General features: G+C 48.0%; 1 protein-coding gene across 1 annotated transcript in view; it reads right to left on the minus strand.

The window, feature by feature from the left end:
- The window catches only part of LOC132822680 (phosphoenolpyruvate carboxykinase, cytosolic [GTP]-like), a 37135-nt gene extending 13260 nt beyond the window's left edge, over window positions 1-23875 (minus strand). Inside the window, exons 1-4 of the mRNA XM_060835931.1 lie at window positions 23652-23875; window positions 18639-18820; window positions 17432-17635; window positions 17110-17297 (exon numbers count right to left, since the gene is read on the minus strand). Of these exons, the coding sequence (XP_060691914.1) occupies window positions 17110-17297; window positions 17432-17635; window positions 18639-18820; window positions 23652-23875 (798 nt within the window). The remainder of the gene's footprint in view (window positions 1-17109; window positions 17298-17431; window positions 17636-18638; window positions 18821-23651) is intronic.
- Window positions 23876-24117: the final 242 nt, after the last annotated feature.

The following is a 24117-nucleotide window of genomic DNA, read 5'->3' on the forward strand; positions in this document are numbered from 1 at the left end:
TGAACGTTGTGCCTTTGTTTTTCTGGCAGTAAGGACTGATGGCGGAGATGCGGGAATAATCCAAACAGTTCTTCCTTTGATTTCTGCTTCTGTTTTTAATCCTGTCTTTTGTATCTAATATAGAACACAGAACATAGAACAGTACAGCACGGTACAGGTCCTTCGGCCCACAATGTTGTGCCAAACATTTATCTTAATCTAAGATCAACCTAACCTACACACCCCACAATTTACTGCCATCCATGTGCTTGTTCAGCAGTCACTTAAGTGTGGAGAAAGTGAGAACCACAGATGCTGGGGATCAGAGTCAAAGAGTGTGTTGCTGGAAAAGCACAGCCTGTCAGACGGTATCCAAGGAGCAGGAGGATCAACGTTTTGAGTATGAGCCTGACGAAGGGCTAATGCCCGATACATTGATTCTTCTGATCCTTAGATGCTGCCTGACCGGCTGTGCTTTTCCAGCACGACACTCGTCAACTCAATCGCTTAAATGTCCCTAATGTCTCTGACTCTACTATCACCACTGGCAGTGCATACCACACACCTATCATTCTCTGTATAAAGAACCTACCTTGATAGCTCCCCTATCCCTTCCTCCATTCACCTTAAAATTATGAGCCCCTCATGACAGCCATATCTGCCCTGGGGGAAGGTCTCTGGTTATCTACTCTCTCTATGCCTCCCATTACCCTGTACACCTCTATCAAGTCACCCCTCTTCCTCCTCCTCTCCAGTGTGAAAAGCCCGAGCTCAATCAACCTCTGTTCATAAGACATGCCCTCCAATCCAGACAGCATCCTGGCAAATCTCCTCTGCACCCTCTCTAAAGCATCTACATCCTAATGAGGCGAAGAGAACTGAACGCAATATTCCAAGTGTGGTTGAACCAGGGTTTTATAGAGCTGCAGCAAAACCTCGTGGCTCTTAAACTCAGTCACCCTGTTAATGAAAACCAACACACCATACGCCTCCTTAACAACCCTGTCAACTTGGGTGGCAACTTTGAGGGATTTGTGTGTAGATCCCAAGATCCTGCTGTTCCCCCACACTGCCAAGAAGCCTGTCTTTAACTCTGTATTCAGCATTCTAGTTCTACCTTCCAAAACATATCACTCTGCATTTATCCAGGTTGAACTCCATCTGCCACTTCTCAGCCCAGCTCTGCATCCTGTCCCTGTCTTGTAGCCTGCAACAGCCTTCGGCACTGCCTACAACACCACCGACCTTTGGGTCATCGGCAAACTTACTAACTTACCCTTCCACTTCCTCATCCAACTCATTTATAAAAACTACAAAGAGCAGAGGCCCAAGAACTGATCCCTATGGGACACCACTGGTCACCAACCTTTAGGCAGAAATCTTTCCATCCACCACCACTCGCTGTCTTCTTTCTGATAGCCAACTCTGTATCCAGTCAGACAAATTTCCTTATATCCCATACCTGCTAGCTTTCTGAATAAGTCTACCATGGGGAACCTTATCAAATGCCTTACTGAAATCCATATACACCACATCCATTGCGTGACCTTCATCATCTTGTCTTGTCACATCCACAAAGAACTCAATAAGGCTTGTGAGCATGACCTGCCCCTCACAAAGCCATGCTGACTATCACTAATGAAACTATGTTCTTTCAAATAGTCATAAATCACGTTTCTCATTTCCCGTAGTAACCTTGGATATATCTGGTCCAGCCCCGGGGACTTATCCATCTTGATGCTTCCCAGAATTTCCAGCACATCCACTTCCTTAATATCAATCTGTTGAAGCATGTTAACCTGGCCCACGGTGTTCTCACTATCAACAAGGTCCCTCTCTCTAGTGAATACTGAAGCAAAAACTCATTTAGGGCCTCCCCTATCTCTTCTGACTCCAGGCACATTTTCCCTCCACTATCCCTGATTGGCCCTACACTCTCTCTGATCATTCTCTTATTCCTTATGTAAGCATAGAACGCCTTTGCGTTTTCCCTAATCCATCCTGCTTTTTTGTGGCCCCTCCTTGCTCCCCTCAGTCCATTTCTGAGTTCTTTCCTAGCTGCCCTGTAATCCTCTAAAGCTGTAGCAGATCCTTGCTTCCTCAACCTTAAGAAACCCTATCAACTTGGGTGGCAACTTTGAGGGACCTATGTGCATAGATCCCAAGATCCCGCTGTTCCTCCGCGCTGCCAGGAATCCTGTCTTCAACCTTAAGTCAGCTTCCTCTTTCCTCTTGACAAGAAGCTCCTCTTTCTTCTCTTGTTATCCAAAGCTCTTTCACCTTACCATTCCTTGCCTGTCTCAGGGGGACAAAGTTGTCGCAACAAGTGATCCTTAAACAGCTTCCACATTTCTGTTGTCCATTTCCTGTAGAAAATTATTCCCAATTTATACTCCACAGCTCCTGTCTAATAACAGTATAATTTCCCCTCCCCCAATTAAATACCTCCCACACTGTCTGTTCCTATCTCTCTCCATGGCTTTGGTAAAGGTGAGACAGTTGTGGTCACTGTCATTGAAATGATCTCCCACTGAGAGATCTGACACCTGGTCTGCCTCGTTGCCCAGCACCATATCCAATATGGCCTTCCCCAATCGGCCTATCTATGTATTGTGTCAGGAATCCTTCCAGGACACACCTGACAAAATCGGCTCCATCCAGACCCGCATCTGCACTAAGGAGGTTCCAATCAATATCGGGGAAGTTGAAGTCGCCCATAACAACAACTCTGTTACATCTGCACCTTTCCAGGATCTGCTGCCCAGTCTGTTCATCCATCTCTCTGCTGCTACTGGGGTGGGGGGGGAGGAGGTGGGGAGCGGGTGGTGGTGGGGGAGTGGGTGCTCTGTAGCAAATACCCAATAAAGTGACAGCTCCTTTCCTGTTACTGACTCCCACCCATACTGACTCAGTGGACAAACCCTCGTCAACAACCTCCTTTTCTGCAGCTGTAATGCACTCTCTAATTAACAATGCTACTCCCCCTCCTCTTTTACTCCCCTCCCCGTTCCTTTTAAAAGACCTAAACCCTGGAACATCCAGCAACCATTCCTGCCCCAGTGAAATCCATGCCTCTCCGATATGGCCACACCATCGTAGTTCCAAGTACTGATCCACGCTCTAGGTTCATCACTCTCATTCCTGACACTCCTTGTATTGAAACAGACCCACTTTAACCCATCCCTTTGCCCTATCAACTGTGTATGCTTCCTGAAAGACTCTCTGCATTCTGTTTCTGCCCATTCAACAACTACCCTCTCCTCTGAGCTGTAACTCTGGTTCCCATCCCCCGGCCAAACTAGCTTAGTACTCCCAAAGTACTCCCGAAGATGGTGCCACAGAATGGTGATTTTGTACACTTTTCACTGTACAAAATCCTGTATTCAAATACATGTGACAATAAAATCTAATTCTCATTCTAACTCCACTGGAGCCGCTGGACTCTACATCAATTTCAACAAGTCTACTATCAATTCATTCAATCTATTTCCCTTTGTTTTGTAGAGTTGGTCTTTATCCTAGTTTCTCTTTGCCCCTTCATGTTGTTTTCAGATGATAGATTTCCTACAAGTGTGGAAGTAGGTGAAAATAACTGCACATTGGTCCATTCCCTGTCACCAAGTCACCCTTTATTGACACATGCACAGTACATGGATTCTGACCAGCCAGCTCAGAGCCAGACCTTAGAGTGAGGAGACTCTTTGAATCTCCTGTTTATTTTTTTTTCCTCAGAGCCCAAGACTCCCGTTTTTTTTTTGTTGTTTTTTTTACCCCCACACTACTGCCTAACTGCGGTGAATCTCCTGTTTATATCTGTCAGCCAGGGCTCCCTGATTGGCCAATCAAGGGTCACAAGGTCAATGAGGTCCACCTGGCCCACATTCCAACCTCTGCATAGGACATTCAGCCCATCAAGTCAACACCGACCCTCAAAAGAGAATTCTACCCAGACTCACCCACCTACTCTATCCCTGTAAACCTGCATGTCCCATGGCTAATCTACCTCATCTGTACATTCCTGGACACAATGGGCAATTTAGCATGATCAATCCACCTAACCTGCACATCTTTGGAGTCTGAGAGGAAACTGGAGGAAGCCCATGTAGACAAGTGGAAAACATGCAAACACCACACAGTCACCTGAGGGTGGAATTGAATTTTGATGGTATGAGGCATGCAATGGTGAGGATAGGTTGGCTCAGGATAATTAAGGGGTTGACAGTGGAGAGGCAATGGCAGACATTTAACGAACACAGGGATGAACTTCAACACTTGTACTGGGTGTAAGAGTAAAACAGGAAAGATGGCTCAACCATGGTGAACAGGGGAAATCAGGGAGAGTGTCAAATCCAAAGAGGAGGCATATAAATTGGCCAGAAAAAGCAACAAACCTGAGGACTGTGAGAAATGTAAAATTCAGGAGAGAAGGACAAAGAGTTTAATTCAGAGGACAAAATAGAATACAAGAGTAAGTTGGTGAATAAAAGGGCCTGATGCCCTGCATTCCAGAATTCTTAAGGAAGTGACCCTTGAAATAGGGGACTCATTAGTGATCATTTTCCAGCATTCTATAGAATCTGGAAGAGTTCCAATGAATTGGAGAGTACCTAATGTAACCCTACTCTTTATAAACAGAGGGAGAGAGAAAATGGGGAATTATAGGCCAATTAGCCTGACATCGACAGTGGGGAATATGCTGGAGTCAGTTATTAAGGATGAATGAACTGAGCACTTGGAAAGCAGTGAGAGGATTGGTCCACGTTACTATGGATTCACTAAAGGGAAATCATGCTTGACAAAGCTTCTGGAAGTTTTGGAGGATGTGGCCAGTGGAGTGGACAAGTGTGAATGAGTGGATTTTTTTTATATCTGGACTTTCAAAAGGCTTTTGACAAAGCCCCATACAAGGGATTAATAACAAAATGACAGTTCATGGTACCAGAGGTAATGTACTGACGTGGATAGAGAACTGGTTGGCAGACAAGAAGCAGACAGCTGGAATAAACGTATCCGTTTCAGAGTGGCAGAGTGATGAGTGGGGTACAGGGGGGTTCAGTGCTGTTCACAATATACATTAATCATTTGGATGAAGGAACTGAATGCAACATCTCCAAATTTGCAGATGACACTAAGCTGGGTGACAGTGTGTGCTGTAAGGAGGATGCTAAGAGGCTGCAGGGTGATTTGGACAGACTGGTTGAGTGGGCAGATACTTGGCATAGGAGAAAGTGAGGACTGCAGTTGCTGGAGATCAGAGCTGAAAATGTGTTGCTGGAAAGGTGCAGCAGGTCAGGCAGCATCCAAGGAGCAGGAGAATCGACGTTTCGGGCATGAGCCCTTCTTCTTTGATTTCCTGAAGAAGGGCTCATCCTTGAAACGTCGATTCTCCTGCTCCTTGGATGCTGCCTGACCTGCTGCACCTTTCCAGCAACACCTTTTCAGATACTTGGCATATGCAATATAATGTGGATAAATGTAAGGTTATCCACATCAGTGGCAAAAGCAGGGAGGCAGATTACTATCATAATGGTGACAGTTTAGGAAAAGGTGAGGTGCAGGCGCAGCAGATGATGAGGAAAGCTAATGGCACGGTGGTCTTCACAGCGCGAGGATTCGTGCATAGGAGTAAGGGTATCTTGCTGCCGTTGTACAGGGCATGGCGAGGTGTGTTTTGTGTGCAGTTTTGGTCTCCTGGTCTGAGGAAGGATATTCGTACTATTGAGGGATTCCAGTGAAGATTCACCAGACTGATTCCTGGGATGGCAGGACTGACAGATGAAGAAAGTCTAGACTAACTGGGCTTGTACTCATTACACATTAGAAAAACAAGGGGATCTCATAGAAACATATAAAATCCTGATGGGACTAGACAGGCTGGCTGTGGGAAGCATGTTCCTGATATTGGGAAGCCCAGAAATAGGGGTCACAGTCTAAGAATATGTGGTAAGTTAATCAGATCTGAGATGAGGATAAATTTCTTCATTCAGACTTCTGAGCTAGTGGAATTCCGTACCCCAACAACAGGAACATGCTTCCCACATCTAGCCTGTCCAGTCCCATCAGGATTTTACATGTGCCCGTGAGATTCCCAAGGAAATCAGGAGGTTCAAAAGGAGGCACGAGATAGTCTTGGCTGGGATTAGGGTGAATCCAAAGAGATCCTTTAAGTATATTAAAGGAAAAAGAATAACTAGAGACAGAATGGGACTCCTCAAGGTCCAAATTGGACATGTGTACAGAGGAACCTCGATTATCTGAACGAGATGGGTGGGCACTATTTCGTTCGTAGAATTGATTATTCGGTTAGTTGATTTAATACCTCTCCTCTGGGGCTCGGAGTTTTCTGAAGTAATTTTTTCTTCATTCTGCCTGCCTTGCTCCCTCTCTCTGTCTCAGATTGTCTCTCTGTCTCTCTCTGTCCCTCACTCTCTGTTTCTGAGCAGACACACACTTGCGTGTAAGGGGCCTGCAGCATTGCTGAAGCCACCTGCCACCCTCCCCCAGTGGGATTAATGCAGTGAGCACTTATTCAGTCCACTCCCCATTCAGGAGACTGGCAGCAGCATACTGCGTGCGAGCCCCCGCCTGCCGTTCGCCCCCACCCGCACCCACATCTGCACCCCCCCCCAACACAGGCCCCTGCCTGCCCCTCCCACCCTCCACCTCCGCCCCCCCCCCCCCCCCAACCCCGTCCCTCCCTGCCCCCCCCACAACCCCGTCTGCCAACCTCCAGGGCAGCCAGACTGGACATCAACAGTAAGACTACTGCTGCCTTTGGTGGGGTGAGTCTCAAAATAGCATAAACACACACAGATACACACAAACACAGACAAATACACACACACACACATACACACACACACACACACAGACACACAAACACACACACAGACACAGACACACACAGAAACACAGATACACACACACACACACAGACACACATAGATACACACACACACGTAGATACACACACACACACATACATAGATACACGCACACACAGACACACACACACTGATAGACACACACACAGACACACACACACATACACAGACACACACACAGACACTCACAAACATACACACAGTCACAGACATACACAGACACACACACATACACACACAGACACAAAGACACACATACATACACACACCCACACTCACACCCACACACAGACACACACCCCCACACATACACACACACATACAGACACACACACACATACACACACACAGCCACAAAGACACATACACACCCAGACGCCCACACACACAGACACATCCCCCCACACATACACACACACAGACACACACACATACAGACACACAGACACACACACAGACACACACAGACACACACACACAGACACACCCACACAAACACACCTACACATACACATAGACACACACACAGATACACGCACGCAGCCACAAAGACACACACATACACACGCACACACATACACCCACACACACAGACACACCCACAACCACACGTACAGACACACACACACAGATACAGACACACACACATACACACATGCATACAGACACACACACACACACAGAGGCACACACACACAGACACACACATACAAACACACACATACAGACACACACACACAGACACACACACAGGCACATACACACATACACACAGATACACACACAGACACACACACACCGACACACAGACACCCACACATACACACACACATACAGACACACACACAGATACACACACAGACACAAAGACACACACATACACACACACACACTCACACACACACATACAGACACGCATACACACAGATATACACACAGACACACAGACACCCACACACCCACACACAGACACACGTGCATAAGGCATACAGACACACACACAGACACACACACATACAGACACACAGACACATGCACAGACACACAGAGACACACACACACACCCACACATACAGACACACACACACATACCCACACATACAGACACACACAGATACACACAGACACACACACAGACGCACACACATACAGACACACACACAGACACACACACACAGACAATACCCACATGCATACAGACATACACACACAGAGACACACAGACACACCCACATCCACACACAGACACACCCACACATACACACACACACTCACACACACAGACACACATATGCACACACATACAGACACACACTCACAGGCACACCCACACACAGAGACACATACACACATACAGACACACACACATACACAGACACACACACATACATACACACATACAGACATACACACAGACACACACACCCACACACTCACAGACTCACATATACGCACACAGACACATATACACACACACAAACACACACAGACACACACACATACACAGATACACACACAGACACACACACATACACAGATACACAGACAGACACATACACACAGACACACAAACACACACACACCTACACACAAACACACACACAGACACACACACACATACACAGATACACACACATACACAGATACACACACAGATACACACACAAACACATGGCACACACACACACACACACACACACACACACACACCCCCACATACTCACAGACAAACACATATACCCATACTGACACACCCACACACTCACAGACACACACCGACACACAGACACACACCGACACACACACAGCCACAGACACAGACACACACAGACGTACACACACAGACACACAGACACACACACAGACACACACACATCCACACACAGACACACCCACACATACACACACATATGCACACACATACAGACACACACTCACAGGCATACCCACACACAGAGACACATACACATACACACATACAGACACACACACATACACAGACACACACACATACATACACACATACAGACACACACACAGACACACACACCCACACACTCACAGACACACATATACGCAGACACAGACACACATACACACACACAAACACACGCAGACACACACACATACACAGATACACACACAGACACACACACATACACAGATACACACACAGACAGACACATACACATAGATACACAAACACAGACACACAAACACAGACACACACACATACACACACACAGATACACACACAGACACACAGATAGACACATACACACAGACACACAAACACACACACACACCTACACACAAACACACACAGTCACACACACATACACAGATACACACACAGACAGACACATACACATAGATACACAAACACAGACACACAAACACAGACACACACACATACACACACACATCTACACACACACAAGGCACACACACAGCCACATACTCACAGACAAACACATATACCCATACTGACACACCCACACACTCACAGACACACACAGACACACAGACACACACCGACACATACACAGCCACAGACACAGACACACACAGACATACACACACAGACACAGACACGCAGACCTGCACACACATGCAGACACAAACATACACACACACACACACACACACACACACACACCGACACACACAACTTTGTTTACAGCAACTTTTTGACATGTTCCACCTTTGCCCTGTACAGGACAATAGCTTAAAAATGTGTTGATGGAACAGTGCAGCAGGTCAGGCAGCATCAAAGGAGAAGGAGAATCAACATTTCGGGCATAAACATTGATTCGCCTTCTCCTTTGATGCTGCCTGACCTGCTGTGCTTTTCCAGCAACACATTTTAAAGCTCTGATCCCCAGCAGTCCTCACTTTCTCCCTGTCCAGGACAATGTTGGAGAGATTATCTGGGAAGGGGGGTTCAGGACACATCCCCGTGTAGAACTTCAGGGAAACTGTGGGGAGACTGACAGAGAGAGGGCATGCAGTCAGTCATTTGGAGACGGTGCCTGGGCTCCCATTGATGATCAGGACTGTTCTCAGCACCATTTCAGGAAGCTGAGTTCATTTTTAATCATTGTAAACAAAAGACATGATCAGTGTTGGAAACACCTCTTTGATGTAATATTTCTATCGGGACCTTGAGATCTCCTTTGGAAAATCCGAAATTCGAACAATTGATATTTGGATAATCAAGGTTCCTCTGTATTTAGGAACCACAGGATATGGATGAGGTCCTTAATGAATATTTCTCTGTGAAGACTTGGGAACTTGGGGAAGTTATTGGTGATATCTTGGGGACAGTCCATATCACAGTACAGGAAGTGTTGGACATATGAAAACAGTTAAATCTCCTGATTCTGACCAGCTATATCCAAGAACACAGCAAGTGGCTAGAGAAGAAATTGTGGGGGCCCTGGCTGATATTTTTGCATCATCTTTAGCCACCGGTGAGGTCCAAGAAGACTGGAGGGTAGTGAATATTGTGCACTTATTCAAGAAGTCTAGAATCAATCTAAACATCAGGTCATAGACAGAGAACACAGGGGGCTAACACCTTCAACATATTGTCCAGCTATCACCATTGTTAACAGTTAACCCGAGAAAGCAACTTTCAAAAGAAGGATTTTGTGATTTACACATGAAAGAAGTGAAACTATCACTGTATTCTAACAGATGAAAGGCTTAACAGACAATCAATTTTCAATGTATAATTTCAGTTACATCACACTGCAAATTTTTGCTCTAAATTCTGTGTTACGATCGAGCCCTCCACTATCACCTGATGAAGGAGCGTCGCTCCGAAAGCTAGTGTGCTTCCAATTAAACCTGTTGGACTATAACCTGGTGTTGTGTGAGTTTTAACCTTATTCAAGAAGGGCTGCAAAGAAAATCTGCGGAACTACAGTCCAGTGAGCTTAACACCTGTGGTATGTAAGTTACTTGAGAAGCTCCTGAGAGATAAGATATACATGCATTTGGGAAGTCAGGGTTTGATTAGGAATAGTGAGCATGGCTTTGTGTGTGGGAGATCATGCCTCGCAAATTTGCCAGAGTGCTTCAATGAAGTGATCAGGAAGGTTGATGAGAGCAGGGTGATAGACGTAATCGATATGGATTTCAGTAAGGTCTTTGATAAGGTTCCACATGGTAGGCTGCTCTGGGAGGGTAGATTGCCTGGAATCCATGGAGAGCTGGTAAATTGAATACACAGTTGACTTGATGGCAGGAAGCAGAGGGTACCAGTGGAAGGATTCTTGGACTGGAGGCCTGTGACTAGTGGAGTGCCTCAGGGGTCAGTGCTGGGCCCATTGCTGTTTGTTATCGATATCAATGATTTGGATGAGAATGTACAAGTCCTGATTAGTAAGTTTGCAAATGACACTAAAATAGGCGGTATCATGGACAATGAGGAAGGCTATGAGAAATTGCAACAGGACCTTGATCATTTGGGGAAGTGGACCAAGAAATGGCAAACTGAGTTTAATATAGACAAGTGTGAGGTCTTGCATTTTGGAAAGTCAAATCAAGGCAGGTGTTTCATGGTTGAAACTGTGTTGCTGGAAAAGTGCAGCAGATCAGGCAGCATCCAAGGAGCAGGAGATTCGATGTTTCGGGCATAAGCCCTTCTTCAGGAATGAGGAAAGTGTGTCCAGCAGGCTAAGATAAAAAGTAGGGAGGAGGGACTTGGGGGAGGGGTGTTGGAAATGCGATAGGTGGAAGGAGGTCAAGGTGAGGGTGATAGGCCGGAGAGGGGTGGGGGCGGAGAGGTCAGGGCGGTGCTGAGTTCGAGGGATTTGACTGAGACAAGGTGGGGGGAGGGAAAATGAGGAAACTGGAGATATCTGAGTTCATCCCTTGTGGTTGGAGGGTTCCTAGGCGGAAGATGAGGCGCTCTTCCTCCAACTGTCGTGTTGTTATGGTCTGGCGATGGAGGAGTCCAAGGACCTGCATGTCCTTGGTGGAGTGGGAGGGGGAGTTAAAGTGTTGAGCCACAGGGTGGTTGGGTTGGTTGGTCCGGGTGCCCCAGAGGTGTTCTCTGAAACGTTCCGCAAATAGGCGGCCCGTCTCCCCAATATAGAGGAGGCCACATCGGGTGCAGCAGATGCAATAGATGATGTGTGTGGAGGTGCAGGTGAATTTATGGCGGATATGGAAGGATCCCTTGGGGCCTTGGAGAGAAGTAAGGGGGGAGGTGTGGGTGCAAGTTTTGCATTTCTTGTGGTTGCAGGGGAAGGTGCCAGGAGTGGGGGTTGGGTTGGTGGGGGGTGTGGACCTGACGAGGGAGTCACGGAGGGAGTGGTCTGTTCGGAACGCTGATAGAGGAGGGAGGGAAATATATCGCTGGTGGTGGGGTCCGTTTGGAGGTGGCGGAAATGGCGTCGGATGATACGATGTACATGGAGGTTGGTGGGGTGGTAGGTGAGGACCAGTGGGGTTCTGTCCTGTTGGCAGTTGGAGGGGCGGGGCTCAAGGGCAGAGGAGCGAGAAGTGGAGGAGATGCGATGGAGGGCATCGTCGATCACGTCTGGGGGGAAGTTGCAGTCCTTGAAGAAGGAGGCCATCTGGGTTGTACTGTATTGGAACTGGTTCTCCTGGGAGCAGATGCTCTGGAGACGAAGGAATTGAGAATATGATGGCATTTTTACAGGGGGCAGGGTGGGAGGAGGTGTAGTCCAGGTAGCTGTGGGAGTCGGTCGGTTTATAGTAAATGTCCGTGTTGATTCGGTCGCCCGAGATAGAAATGGAAAGGTCTAGGAAGGGGAGGGAGGAGTCTAAGACTGTCCAGGTGAATTTGAGGTCGGGGTGGAAGGTGTTGGTAAAGTGGATGAACTGTTCAACCTCCTCATGGGAGCACGAGGCAGCGCCGATACAGTCATCGATGTAGCGGAGGAAAAGGTGGGGGGTGGTGCCAGTGTAGCTGCGGAAGGACTGTTCCACATATCCTACGAAGAGGCAGGCATAGCTGGGGCCCATGCGGGTGCCCATGGCAACTTCTTTAGTTTGGAGGAAGTGGGAGGATTGAAAAGAGAAGTTATTCAGGGTGAGGACCAGTTCAGTCAGTCGAAGGAGGGTGTCAGTGGAAGGGTACTGGTTGGTGCGGCGGGAAAGGAAGAAGCAGAGGGCTTTGAGTCCTTCGTGATGGGGGATGGAGGTGTACAGGGGCTGGTGAAGATCAGGCGTTGGGGACCAGGGAAGTGAAAATCATGGAGGAGGTGGAGGGCGTGAGTGGTGTCCGGAACGTAGGTGGGGAGTTCTTGGACTAAGGGGGACAGGACAGTGTTGAGGTATGCAGAGAGGAGTTCGGTGGGGCAGGAGCAGGCTGAGACAATGGGTCAGCCGGGGCAGTCAGGTTTGTGGATTTTGGGCAGGAGGTAGAAACGGGCGGTGCGGGGTTGTGGGACTATGAGGTTGGAGGCGGTGGATGGGAGATCCCCTGAGGTGATGAGGTTATGGATGGTCTGAGAGATGATGGTTTGGTGGTGGGAGGTGGGGTCTTGGTCAAGGGGGCAGTAGGTGGAGGTGTCCGTGAGCTGGCATTTGGCCTCAGCGGTGTAAAGGTCGGTGCGCCAAACTACTACCACCCCTCCCTTGTCTGCCGGTTTGATGGTGAGGTTGGGATTGGAACGGAGGGAGTGGAGGGCTGCACGTTCCGAGGGTGAGAGGTTGGAGTGGGTGAGAGGGGTGGAGAGGTTGAGGCGGTTAATGTCGCGGCAGCAGTTGGCTATGAATAGATCGAGGGCGGGTAAGAGGCCAGCATGGGGTATCCAGGTGGATGGGGTGTGTTGGAGGCGGGAGAAGGGGTCGTCAGAGGGTGGGCGAGAATCCTGGTTGAAGAAGTAGGCGCGGAGGCGAAGGCAGCGGAAGAATTGTTCGATGTCTCGCCGCGTGTTGAACTCGTTAATCCAAGAGCGTAGCGTGGGGCCGGGGACGGAGATCGGCGTGGGGGCGGAGTTGGGCGTGGTGACAGAGATCGGCGTGGGCGCGGAGTTGGGCGTGGTGACAGAGATCGGCGTGGGGGCAGGGTTAGGCATGGTTACGGAGATCGGCGTGGAGGCGGGGTTACGCAAAAGTGTTTCATGGTAAATGGTAGGGTCTTAGGGAGTGTAATGGAACAGAGGGATCTGGGAGTTCAGGTTCACAGTTCTCTGAAAGTGGAGATTTGGGAAGACAGGACAGGGAAGGAGGCTTTTGGCACAGTGGCCTTCATCAGTCAGGGCGCTGAGTATAAAAGTTGGGAAGATATGTTACAGTTGGTACATGACATTGGTGAGGTTGCACTTGGAGCATTCTGTTCAGTTTTGGTCATCTTGTTATAGAGTCATAGAGCTGTACAGCATGGAAACAGACCTTTCGGTCCAACCCATCCATGCTGACCAGATATCCCAATCCAATCTAATCCCACCTGCCAGCACCCGGCCTGTATCCCTCCAAACCCTTCCTATTCATATACCCATCCAAATGCCTCTTAAATGTTGCAATTGTACCAGCCTCCACCACATCCTTTGGCAGCTCATTCCATACACGTACCAACCTATGCGTGAAAAAGTTGCCCCTTAGGTCTCTTTCATATCTTTCCCCTCTCACCCTAAACCTATGCCCTCTAGCTCTGGACTCCCTGACCCCGGGGAAAAGACTTTGTCTATTTATCCTATCCATGCCCCTCATAATTTTGTAAACCTCTATAAGGTCACCCCTCAGCCTCTGACGATCCAGGGAAAACAGCCCCAGCCTGTTCAGCCTCTCCCTATAGCTCAAATCCTCCAACCCTGGCAACATCCTTGTAAGTCTTTTCTGAACCGTTTCAAATTTCACAACATCTTTCCAATAGGAAGGAGACAAGAATTGCACACAATATTCCAACAGTGGCCTAACCAATGTCATGTACAGCTGCAACATGACCTCCCAACTGCTGTACTCAATACTCTGACCAATAAAGGAAAGCATACCAAACACCGCCTACTTTATCCTATCTACCTGCGACTCCACTTTCAAGGAGCTATGAACCTGCACTCCAAGCTCTCTTTGTTCAGCAACACTCTCTAGGACCTTACCATTAAGTGTATAAGTCCTGCTATGATTTGCTTTCCCAAAATGTAGCACCTCACATTTCTCTGAATTAAACTCCACCTGCCACTTCTCAGCCCATTAGCCCATCTGGTCCAGATCCTGTTGTAATCTGAGGGAACCCTCTTCACTGAAAATGTGTTGCTGGAAAAGCTGCAGGTCAGGCAGCATCCAAGGAACAGGAAATTCAACATTTCGGGCATAAGTCCTTCATCAGGAAGGGCTTATGCCCGAAACGTCGAATTTCCTGTTCCTTGGATGCTGCCTGACCTGCTGCGCTTTTTCAGCAACACATTTTCAGCTCTGATCTCCAGCATCTGCAGACCTCACTTTCTCCCCTAACCCTCTTCGCTGTCCACTACACCTCCAATTTTGGTGTCATCTGCAAACTTACTAACTGTACTTCTTATACTCGCCTCCAAATAATTTATGTAAATGACAAAAAGTAGAGGGCCCAGCACCGATCCTTGTGGCACTCCACTGGTCACAGGCCTTAAACTGGAAAGAATGCAGAAGAAATTTACAAGGGTGTTGCCTGGACTCAATCGTCTTAAGTTATAGGAAGAGGTTTGAGAAGCTAGGGCTTTTTCTTTAGAGCATAGGAGACTGAGAGGGGATCTTACAGAAGTTTACAAGGTCAAGAGAAGTATAGATGGGATTAATGCACTCAGTCTTTTTTCCCAGGGCTGGTGAAATCAAAGACTAGAGGGCATCAGTTTAAGGTTAGAGGGGAAAGAATAAAAGGGAACCTGAGGGGCAGCGTTTTTACACAGAGGGTGGTACACATGTGGAATGGGCTGCCAGTGGAAGTGGTTGAGGTGGGTACCTTAACAACATTTAATAGGCATTTGGACAAATACATGTATAGGAAAGGTTTAGAAGGATATGGGGGTTTAGACCAGAGTGGTGCTGGAAAAGCACAGCAGGTCAGGCAGCATCCAAGGAGCAGGAAAATTGACATTCCGGGCAAAAACTCTTCATCAGGAATATTCCTGAAACGTAGATTTTCCTGCTCCTCAGAAGCTGCCTGACCTGCTGTGCTTTTCCAGCACCGCTCTAATCTAAGCTCTGGTTTCCAGCATCCCCAGTCCTCACTTTTGCTTACAAGGATATGGGCCAAGTGCAGGGAAATGGGGTGAGTGTAGATGGACATTTTGGTCAGCACAGATCAGTTTGGGCCAAAGGACCACCCTCTGTGCTATAAGACTCTATGACTCTATGTTGGAGCCAGTTTGTATCTTCAACAAGTAGCTGGGCATGGCCCTTGTGGCTGAAGGGATCATGGGGTATGGAGAGAACGCTGGAGTGGGATATTGAATTTGCATGATCAGCCATGGTGGTGCTGGCTCAAAGGGCCGAATGGCCTACTTCTATTTTCTGTGTTTCTCTGTTTCTAACCCAGGTCCCTGGTGCTGTGAGGTAGCAGTGCTAATCACTGTGCCACCGCCTAGCAGATGGGTCAGTTAGTGTCTCATTTGCCTCAACCTTTGTTTTTGTCACTGTTACTCCTGTTGGCTGCTGCCTCATTAAACCTTCTGCTATGTGATCTCCCTGGGCCTTCACCGTGTCGCAGAGTTTCTCCTGTGTTTATCCTGCCACCGCCAAACCTCCCTTCCCCTTTCCTACCACCTTCCAGACTCTCACACTTCGCTTTCTCTTCAATTCTGATGAAAGTTCAAACAACTTTGACTTCTCATCACAGATTCTGCCTGAGCTGCTGGCTTTGTCCAACTATTCTCACTTTATCCCAGAATAATGTGATACAGCCAACACATTATCTATAGTGATGTTGGTTAATGGATACATATTGACCAGAATACCAGAATACCACTTCAAAATAGTGGTGTGAGACCTTTTAACAGCCATGTGAGAGCGCAGATGGGCCTTCAGTTTAACATCTCATCCTAAAGGCACCAGACTCAATGATGTTATATTTCTTTAGTGCTGCACTGATTGTTCCCAAGTTTCCAAATGCGGCTTAGATCCATGTACCCTGATTCAGAGACCAGAGAGCTAACAATGGTCGAGGCTTCAAGACCAGAGTTAAATATGAAATTCAGATTATTACAGTTTGTCTGTGCCTCAGGAAAGAGGTTGTGACTGAAAAGCTCCACAGATACATCTGCAGAAGAGGTTAATTCCTGTATGTGCTTACCAGCATGTGCTCAGCAAGCCAGCCCTCTTCTTCACCAATCCGGGAGGCAATGCGGAGAGCAAAACACTTCTTTCCCAGCAGCGAGTTACCTCCATAACCACTCCCGAATGAAATAATCTCCCTGCGCTGAGGGATGTGGGCGACCAGTATTAGCTCAGGATTGCAGGCCCAGTTATTGACCAGTGGTTCTAAATACAGAGACAGATTGTCACCAAAGAGTTCATTACAAAACTGTTAGATTGGAGAATAAAACTCTTCTCTCTTTCCCTCTCCTACACCCAAATAGCAACAACTAATCTAAAGATGCTGAAACCAAACTCACTCTTTAGGGGTAAAGGGCATCCGACTGAGTGAAGGCATTTGACAAACTGGCCATTGCCCAGGGTCTCCAGTACAGCTGATCCCATGCGAGTCATGATCCTCATGCTTGCCACGACATATGGAGAATCTGTCAACTGGATCCCGATCTTGGACAAAGGTGATCCCACAGGTCCCATGCTGAATGGAATCAGGTACATTGTACGGCCTAGAGATTAACAGCAAGAGTATTAGAAGAGAATTAATCTTGAGAGTACTCTGGGATGGAATTTGTTCAATGGTCAAGTCTTTATGAGCTCAGGTGGAGTGATAATCGCTGCTGCATGTCTGTCAGCATTCACACGAGTACGGGAGGAATAACAAACATTGGGAGCTATGCAAGAACAGATTAGGGTAGGATTGTACACCACAAGAGGGGAGCTCAGAATCTCGATCTATAAATCAAATGTTAACTCACGAGCAACTATCATTTATGCAGCATGCACTATGAGCCACTGAGGGGTGAGTCGGGACAACATTTTAGCTGCCTTTCTGGCTGGTCTCATGCTGTTGACTTTCATAAAAACTCATCTGGTTCATTAATGTTCTAGTGCTCCAAAAGCCTGTACTTCCAAAAGAAATCTGTTGACTATAACCTGGTGTTGTGTGATTTTTACCTTTAGCCTAGACAGTGACACTCACATCCCAGGAACAAATATTTCCTGTTCCAGATGCTGTCTTTCATTTTCTCATGCAAACCTCTCACTGCACTGTTACTTTTGGTTGTTGGCGTACAAAGTATATGGCAGGGTGTGAAGGAGGTGAAGTGAAAGGGTGAATAGCTTTGTGTCCACACTCATGAATATATCTGGCATTGTCACCACCACAGAAGGTTGAACACACATACCAACAGATTCAAGAACAGCTTCTTCCCTGCTGTTATCGGGGCGCTGAATGAACGTCTCTCATTTCAAACTTAATGCTGATCTTGTTTTTGTGCAGCTCCAGTGCAGCTATAACCTTGTATGCCTTGCTCTGTCTAAACACCCCATGATCCATATGTCTTTGTATGTTATGATTTGCCTATACTGCTCACAAAACAAAACTTTTCACAGTACTCAGGTACATGTGACAAGAGTAAATCAAATCAGACCAGCACTGAGTGGTAACTCACCACTCAATGTGTAGGAAGAATAATTAAGAAATAGCACAGATTGAAATAATGTCAGTACCTTTCATACATTCTGGGAAACGTAGAGTGAGTGCCTTTTCAAATTCCTTCTCCGACAGCCAGCGTCCAAGTTGGCTGACCCCACTCTTCGCTATGGGAATGGTGTCTCTCTGTTCACGGGTCACAATTACAGTTTTACTCTCCACACGAGCAACATCTCTGGGGTCTGTGCGAGCCAACCAGCTGGTAATGGTAAAAAAAACCAGATTCAGTCAGAGATTCCTACACTCAGGCAGGTCAACCTCATTACAATTCAATAACACATCACTGCAATGTGGGCTGAATTAGAATGAAAGGCTGAAGCTTAGAGCAGCTGCTTCATGTGCTCAATCTGTCAGTGCTCTGAAAGTCCCCTGGAAATAACAGTGAGAATTCTGTAAGAGACACAGCTTTCATATTAGATTTGTGTGTGTGTGTGTGTGTGTGTGTGTGTGTGTGTGTGTGTGTGTGTGTGTGTGTGTGTGTGTGTGTGTGTGTGTGTCTATCTCTGTGTCTGTCTGTCTGTCTCTGCGTGTGTGTGCGTGCGCGGTAGTGGAAGCAGCAATAAACTTGTAAACTGGCTTTGCCTCTTTTACATGTTGCAGAGTGTGACAAGGTGAGTAGCAGCTGAATTCGTCTTCTGCTTGCCTCTGTGGCAATCTGCTCCAGTGAAGATCATCATTTGCCACCCATCAATGAGCTTTCATTACTTTTAATCCAAGTCAGGTTTTGCAGACAATGAACAGGTAGCAAACATCCAGGCGGTTGAAACAGCCATTGGTGAATGGAAGTGCCATACTAGTAGAATAGCAATACTTCTCTGAGCCAAGCAATGATGCATGTCGGTGGGACTTTGTGGAGGTTCATTCCTGTTTATGTAACCGAGTGATGTGGGAATGTTTGTTATTGATGTAAAAGCAGATGTCATTAGCATTGCATCCTCACAGCGCCAGAGACTTGAGTTTGATTCCAGCCTCGGGTGACTGTCTGCATGGAGTTTGCACATTCTCCCCGTGTCTGCGTGGGTTTCCTCTGGGTGCTCCGGTTTCCTACCACAGGTCAAAAAGTGTGGTCCTGGAAAAGTACAGCCGATTAGGCAGCATCCAGGGAGCAGGAGGGTCGACGTTTTGAGCATAAGCCTTTCATCAGGAATGTTGGGGGGTGGGTGCAGGGCAAGGAGGCTGAGAGATAAATGGGAAGGGGGTGTGGCTGGTGGGAAGTTAGCTGGGAATGCAATAGGTAGATGAAGGTAGGAGGGTGATGGTGATAGGTTGGAGAGGAGGGTGGAGTGGATAGTGGGGAAGGAAGCTGGACAGGTAGGAGAGGTCATGAGGGTTAGAGGGTTGGATCTGGAATAATGTCAGGGGAGGGGAGATCAGGAAACTGGTGAAAGCCACTTTGATCCTGTGTGGTTGGAGGATCCCAAGGTGGAAGATGAGGCATTCTTCCTCCAGGCGTTGGGTGGCTAGGATTTGGCAGTGGAGGAGGCCCAGGATTTGCATGCCCTTGGTGGAGTGTGAGGGGGAGTTGAAGTGGTCAGTGGTGTGGTTGCTTGGTGTGTGTCCCCCCGAGATGTTCTCTGAAACATTCTGCAAGTTGGTGGACTGCAGGAAAATCGCTGCAGCATGTGGAAGGATCCATTGGTGCCTTGGATGGAGGTGAGGAGGGATGAGTGGGTACACGTTTTACTCCCCCTGTTGTGGCAAGGGAAGGTACCAGGAGTCGAGGGCATGGACCTAACAAGAGAGTCTTGGAGGGAATGGTCTCTCTGACATGCAAATAAGGATGGGGAGGAAATATATCTCTGGTGGTGGGGTCTGACTGCAAATGGCGAAGGATGATGCAGTGTATCCGGAGGTTGGTGGGCTGGAGGGCGAGGACTGTGGGTTTCTGTCCTTGTTGCGATTGGAGGGGTGGGGTTCAAGGGCGGAGTGCAAGAAGTGGAAGAGATATGAGCAGGAGGGTCGTCATCGACTGTGTGGGAGGGGAAATTGCGGTCCCTGACGTAGGAGGCCATCTGGGATGTTATATAGTGGAAACAGTCCTCCTGGGAGCAGATATGGTGGAGGCAGAGGAATTGGGAGTAAGGGATGGTGTTTTTACAGGAGGGGGGAATGGGAAAAGGTGTAGTCCAGATAGCTGTGACAGTCAGTGGGTTTGAAGTAGATGTCTGTGTGAGTTGGTCACTGGAAATGGAGATGGAGAGGTCCAGGAAGGGGAGGGAGGTGTCAGAGATGATCCAAGTGAACTTGAGGTCAGGGTGGAAGGTGTTCGTGAAGTTGATGAACCGTTCAATCCCCTCATGGGAGCACGAGATAGTGCAGATACAGTCATCGATGTAGCAGAGGAAAAGGTGGGGAGTGGTGCTGGTATAGCTGCGGAAGATGGACTGATCCATGTATCCAACCAAGAGACAGGCATAGCTGGGGGCCATGTGGGTGCCCATGGTTACCCCTTTCGTCTGGAGGAAGGAGGAGGATTCAAAGGTAAAATTGTTGAGGGTGAGGAGCAATTCAGCCAGTCGAATGAGGGATCAGTGAAAGGGTACTAGTCGGTGGGAAAAGAAGATACGGAAAGCTTGGAGTACTTCGTGGATGGATGTGTACAGGGACTGGATGTACATGGTGAAGGTAAGGCATTAGGGGACGAGGAAATGAAAGCCATGGAGGAGGCGGAGACCATGGGTGGTGCCTCGAATGTTTGTGGGGAGACTCTGGACCAAGGGAGAGGTGACCACTTCAAGGTATGTAGAGATATGTTTGGTGGGGCAGGAGCAGGCGGAGATGATGGGACGACTGGGGCAGTCAGATTTGTGAATTTTGGGTAGGACGTAGAATCGGACAGTGCGGGGTTCAAGGACTATGAAGTTGGAGGCTGTGGGGTGATGAGGTGATGAGGTTGCGTACGGCCTGGGAGATGATGGTTTGGTGATGGGAAGTGAGGTCATGGTCAAAGGGCAGTAGGAGTAGGTGTCAGCAAGTTGGCACATGGTTGCAGCGGTGTAGAGGTTGGTGTGTCAAACTACCACTATGCACCTCCCTTGTCCACTGGTTTGATGGTGAGGTTGGGCTTGGAGTGGAGGGAGTGGAGGGTTGCGCATTGTTTGAGTGAGAGGTTGGAGTGGGGGAAGGTGGTGGACAGGTTAGGGCAGTTAATCTCCCAGTGGCAATTGGATATGAAGAGATCAAGGGTGGGTAACAGACCAGTACAGGGTGTCCAGGTGGATGGGGTGTGTTGGAGGCGGGAGAAGGGGTCCTCGGAAGGTGGTTGGGAGCCCTGATGGAAGAGGTAAGCTTGAAGGCAGAGATGGCGGAAGAAAGGTCACAATGTATGTTGAATTAGTTGATCTGGGAGCATAGCGGGATGAAGGTGAGGCCTATACTGAGGACTGATAGTTCATCCTCTGTGAGGGGAGAGGTCTGGGGGGATGGTAAAAACATGGCAGGGATGGAGGGGTAAGGACCTAGTGTTGGGTTGGAGTTGGGGGTAGGGTTGGGGACGGAGACTGTCACAAGGGTATGTGTGGATATGGCATCATGGGTGATGTCACCACAGAAGTGACGCACACCGTTGGAGGTCAGGGGGTGGAAGCGGTGCATTTGGTGGCCCGCAGGGGCAGAAGTGACATTCCATGTGACCATCGCGGTGTGTTCGGCAGTGGCTGTGTGTTCGTTGGCGGTGTTCCAGTGAGTGATGCCGGTGGGGGCGGAGGTGGCTAAGGTGGTGGCAACTACAGGGGCAGAAGTGATGTGCCGGGTGGTCTTTGCGGTGGTTTCAGCAGCATTTGCGCAGCTGGTACATTCGGCAGTGTCTGCAGTCTGTGGGAGAGGAGGTGACATCACTGTTCACCACAGTGGTAGTGGCTGTAGCTAATGGCATCTGAGTGGTTCCGGAGGCCGGGAGAAGGTTCTGGAATGATTGAGGAATCCCGAGTTTGGAGATAAGTATATGAAAGTTTGGTGTACTTATGTTCTTTGATTTCCAATAAGCTGGAGAAAAAGCATTTGTTGAGTGTGTGAATTCTTCTCAGAATCCTTTGCAGGTCTGGGAGAGTGTGACCCTGAGCTGGGGAAGGGCTGCATGCAGGGATGTAGGTGGTGGCACATGGCTGTGAGTGTGGAGTGGAGGAGCCAGAGGGAGAATCATATCTGGAAGCTTTGGATTCGCTGTACATCATGGTTGTCCTGGTGATGTCCAGACTGTGATGGTCTTAATGCGGTCTGGTGTCCATGCAGAATCAGTTAGTTCCGTAGGTAGACGCTGAAGAAGGAGATGTGGCTGAGGTAATGAGTCTGCTTCAGGCTGAAGAGCTGCAGGGCACAGGAGATGACCTGGGGCAGGGGATGCAGTGAGAGAGAGAAACTCACTGAGATCCTTGGAGAGGAAGGAGGAGAACTTCTTCAAGGTAGGCATCCTTGAAAGAGGTTTTGCAGTAAGGTTAAAATCAACTAGGAGAAAGTGAGAACTGCAGATGCTGGAGATCAGAGTCGAGAGTGTGATGTTGAAAAAGCACAGCAGGTCAGGCAGCATCCAAGGAGCAGGAGACTTGACGTTCTGGGCATAAGCCCTTCATCAGGAATGTGGGGGCAGCAGGGCCAAGTGGGGGTGGGGCTGAGGGGAAGGTCACTGCGAATGGAATAGGTAGATGAAGTTGGGGGGATGGGGGGGTTGGGTGATGGTGATAGGTCAGAGTGGGCAGTGGAGCAGATAAGTGGGAAGGAAGATGGACACAATCCAAAGATGTGCAGGTTAGGTGAATTGGCCATGCTAAATTATCCATAGTGTTCAGGGTGTGCAGTTAGGTGCATTAGCCAGAGGTAAACATACAGTAATAGCGTTAGGGAATGAGTCTTGGTGGGTTACTCTTTGTGGGGTCGGTGTGGACTTGTTGGGCCAAATGGCCTGTTTCCACACTGTAGGGATTCTATGGGGAAAAAGAATTATACAAAAAAAAATGGAAATGTGAATACCTAAAACTGAGAAGCACAATAAAATTTCACTAAATTTATAGACTTGGAGAGAGAAAGCTGCTTACCAGTTCTGATATTTAGGTAAGCGTTTGATTATCCCTTGCTCTTCCATCAGGCACAGAAGCTGCCTGTTCTCTTCTTCACTCCCATCACAGATGTGGATCTTGTCTGGTTGACATAGCTTTGCACTTTGTTCAACAAAGTCTCTCACTGCAGGGCTCAAGGCACTCAGATCACCCTGAACCACATTCAGAGGGTGCTGGGGAAGGCACTGGAGTTGAGGGGCCATCTCTCCCAGAAATGGATTAACAACAGGCTGTAAAACAATCATAACGTCAGTGGCAGGAGTTCTCAGTGTGAACTGAGCAACCCACAGAGTGCAAAATTCACTTCCCGTGATCCTCCTACTTATATTTGCTGATATGTAATATTGTGATACTTTGTATACATTATACAGTATTTGTGCAATACAGACACAAACTCAGTGAGTCATTAATGTTCTGAACATTCTGTTTTTGAAAAATTGCAATT

The sequence above is a fragment of the Hemiscyllium ocellatum genome, chromosome 15 (assembly GCF_020745735.1).
Source record: "Hemiscyllium ocellatum isolate sHemOce1 chromosome 15, sHemOce1.pat.X.cur, whole genome shotgun sequence".
NCBI lineage: Eukaryota > Metazoa > Chordata > Chondrichthyes > Orectolobiformes > Hemiscylliidae > Hemiscyllium > Hemiscyllium ocellatum.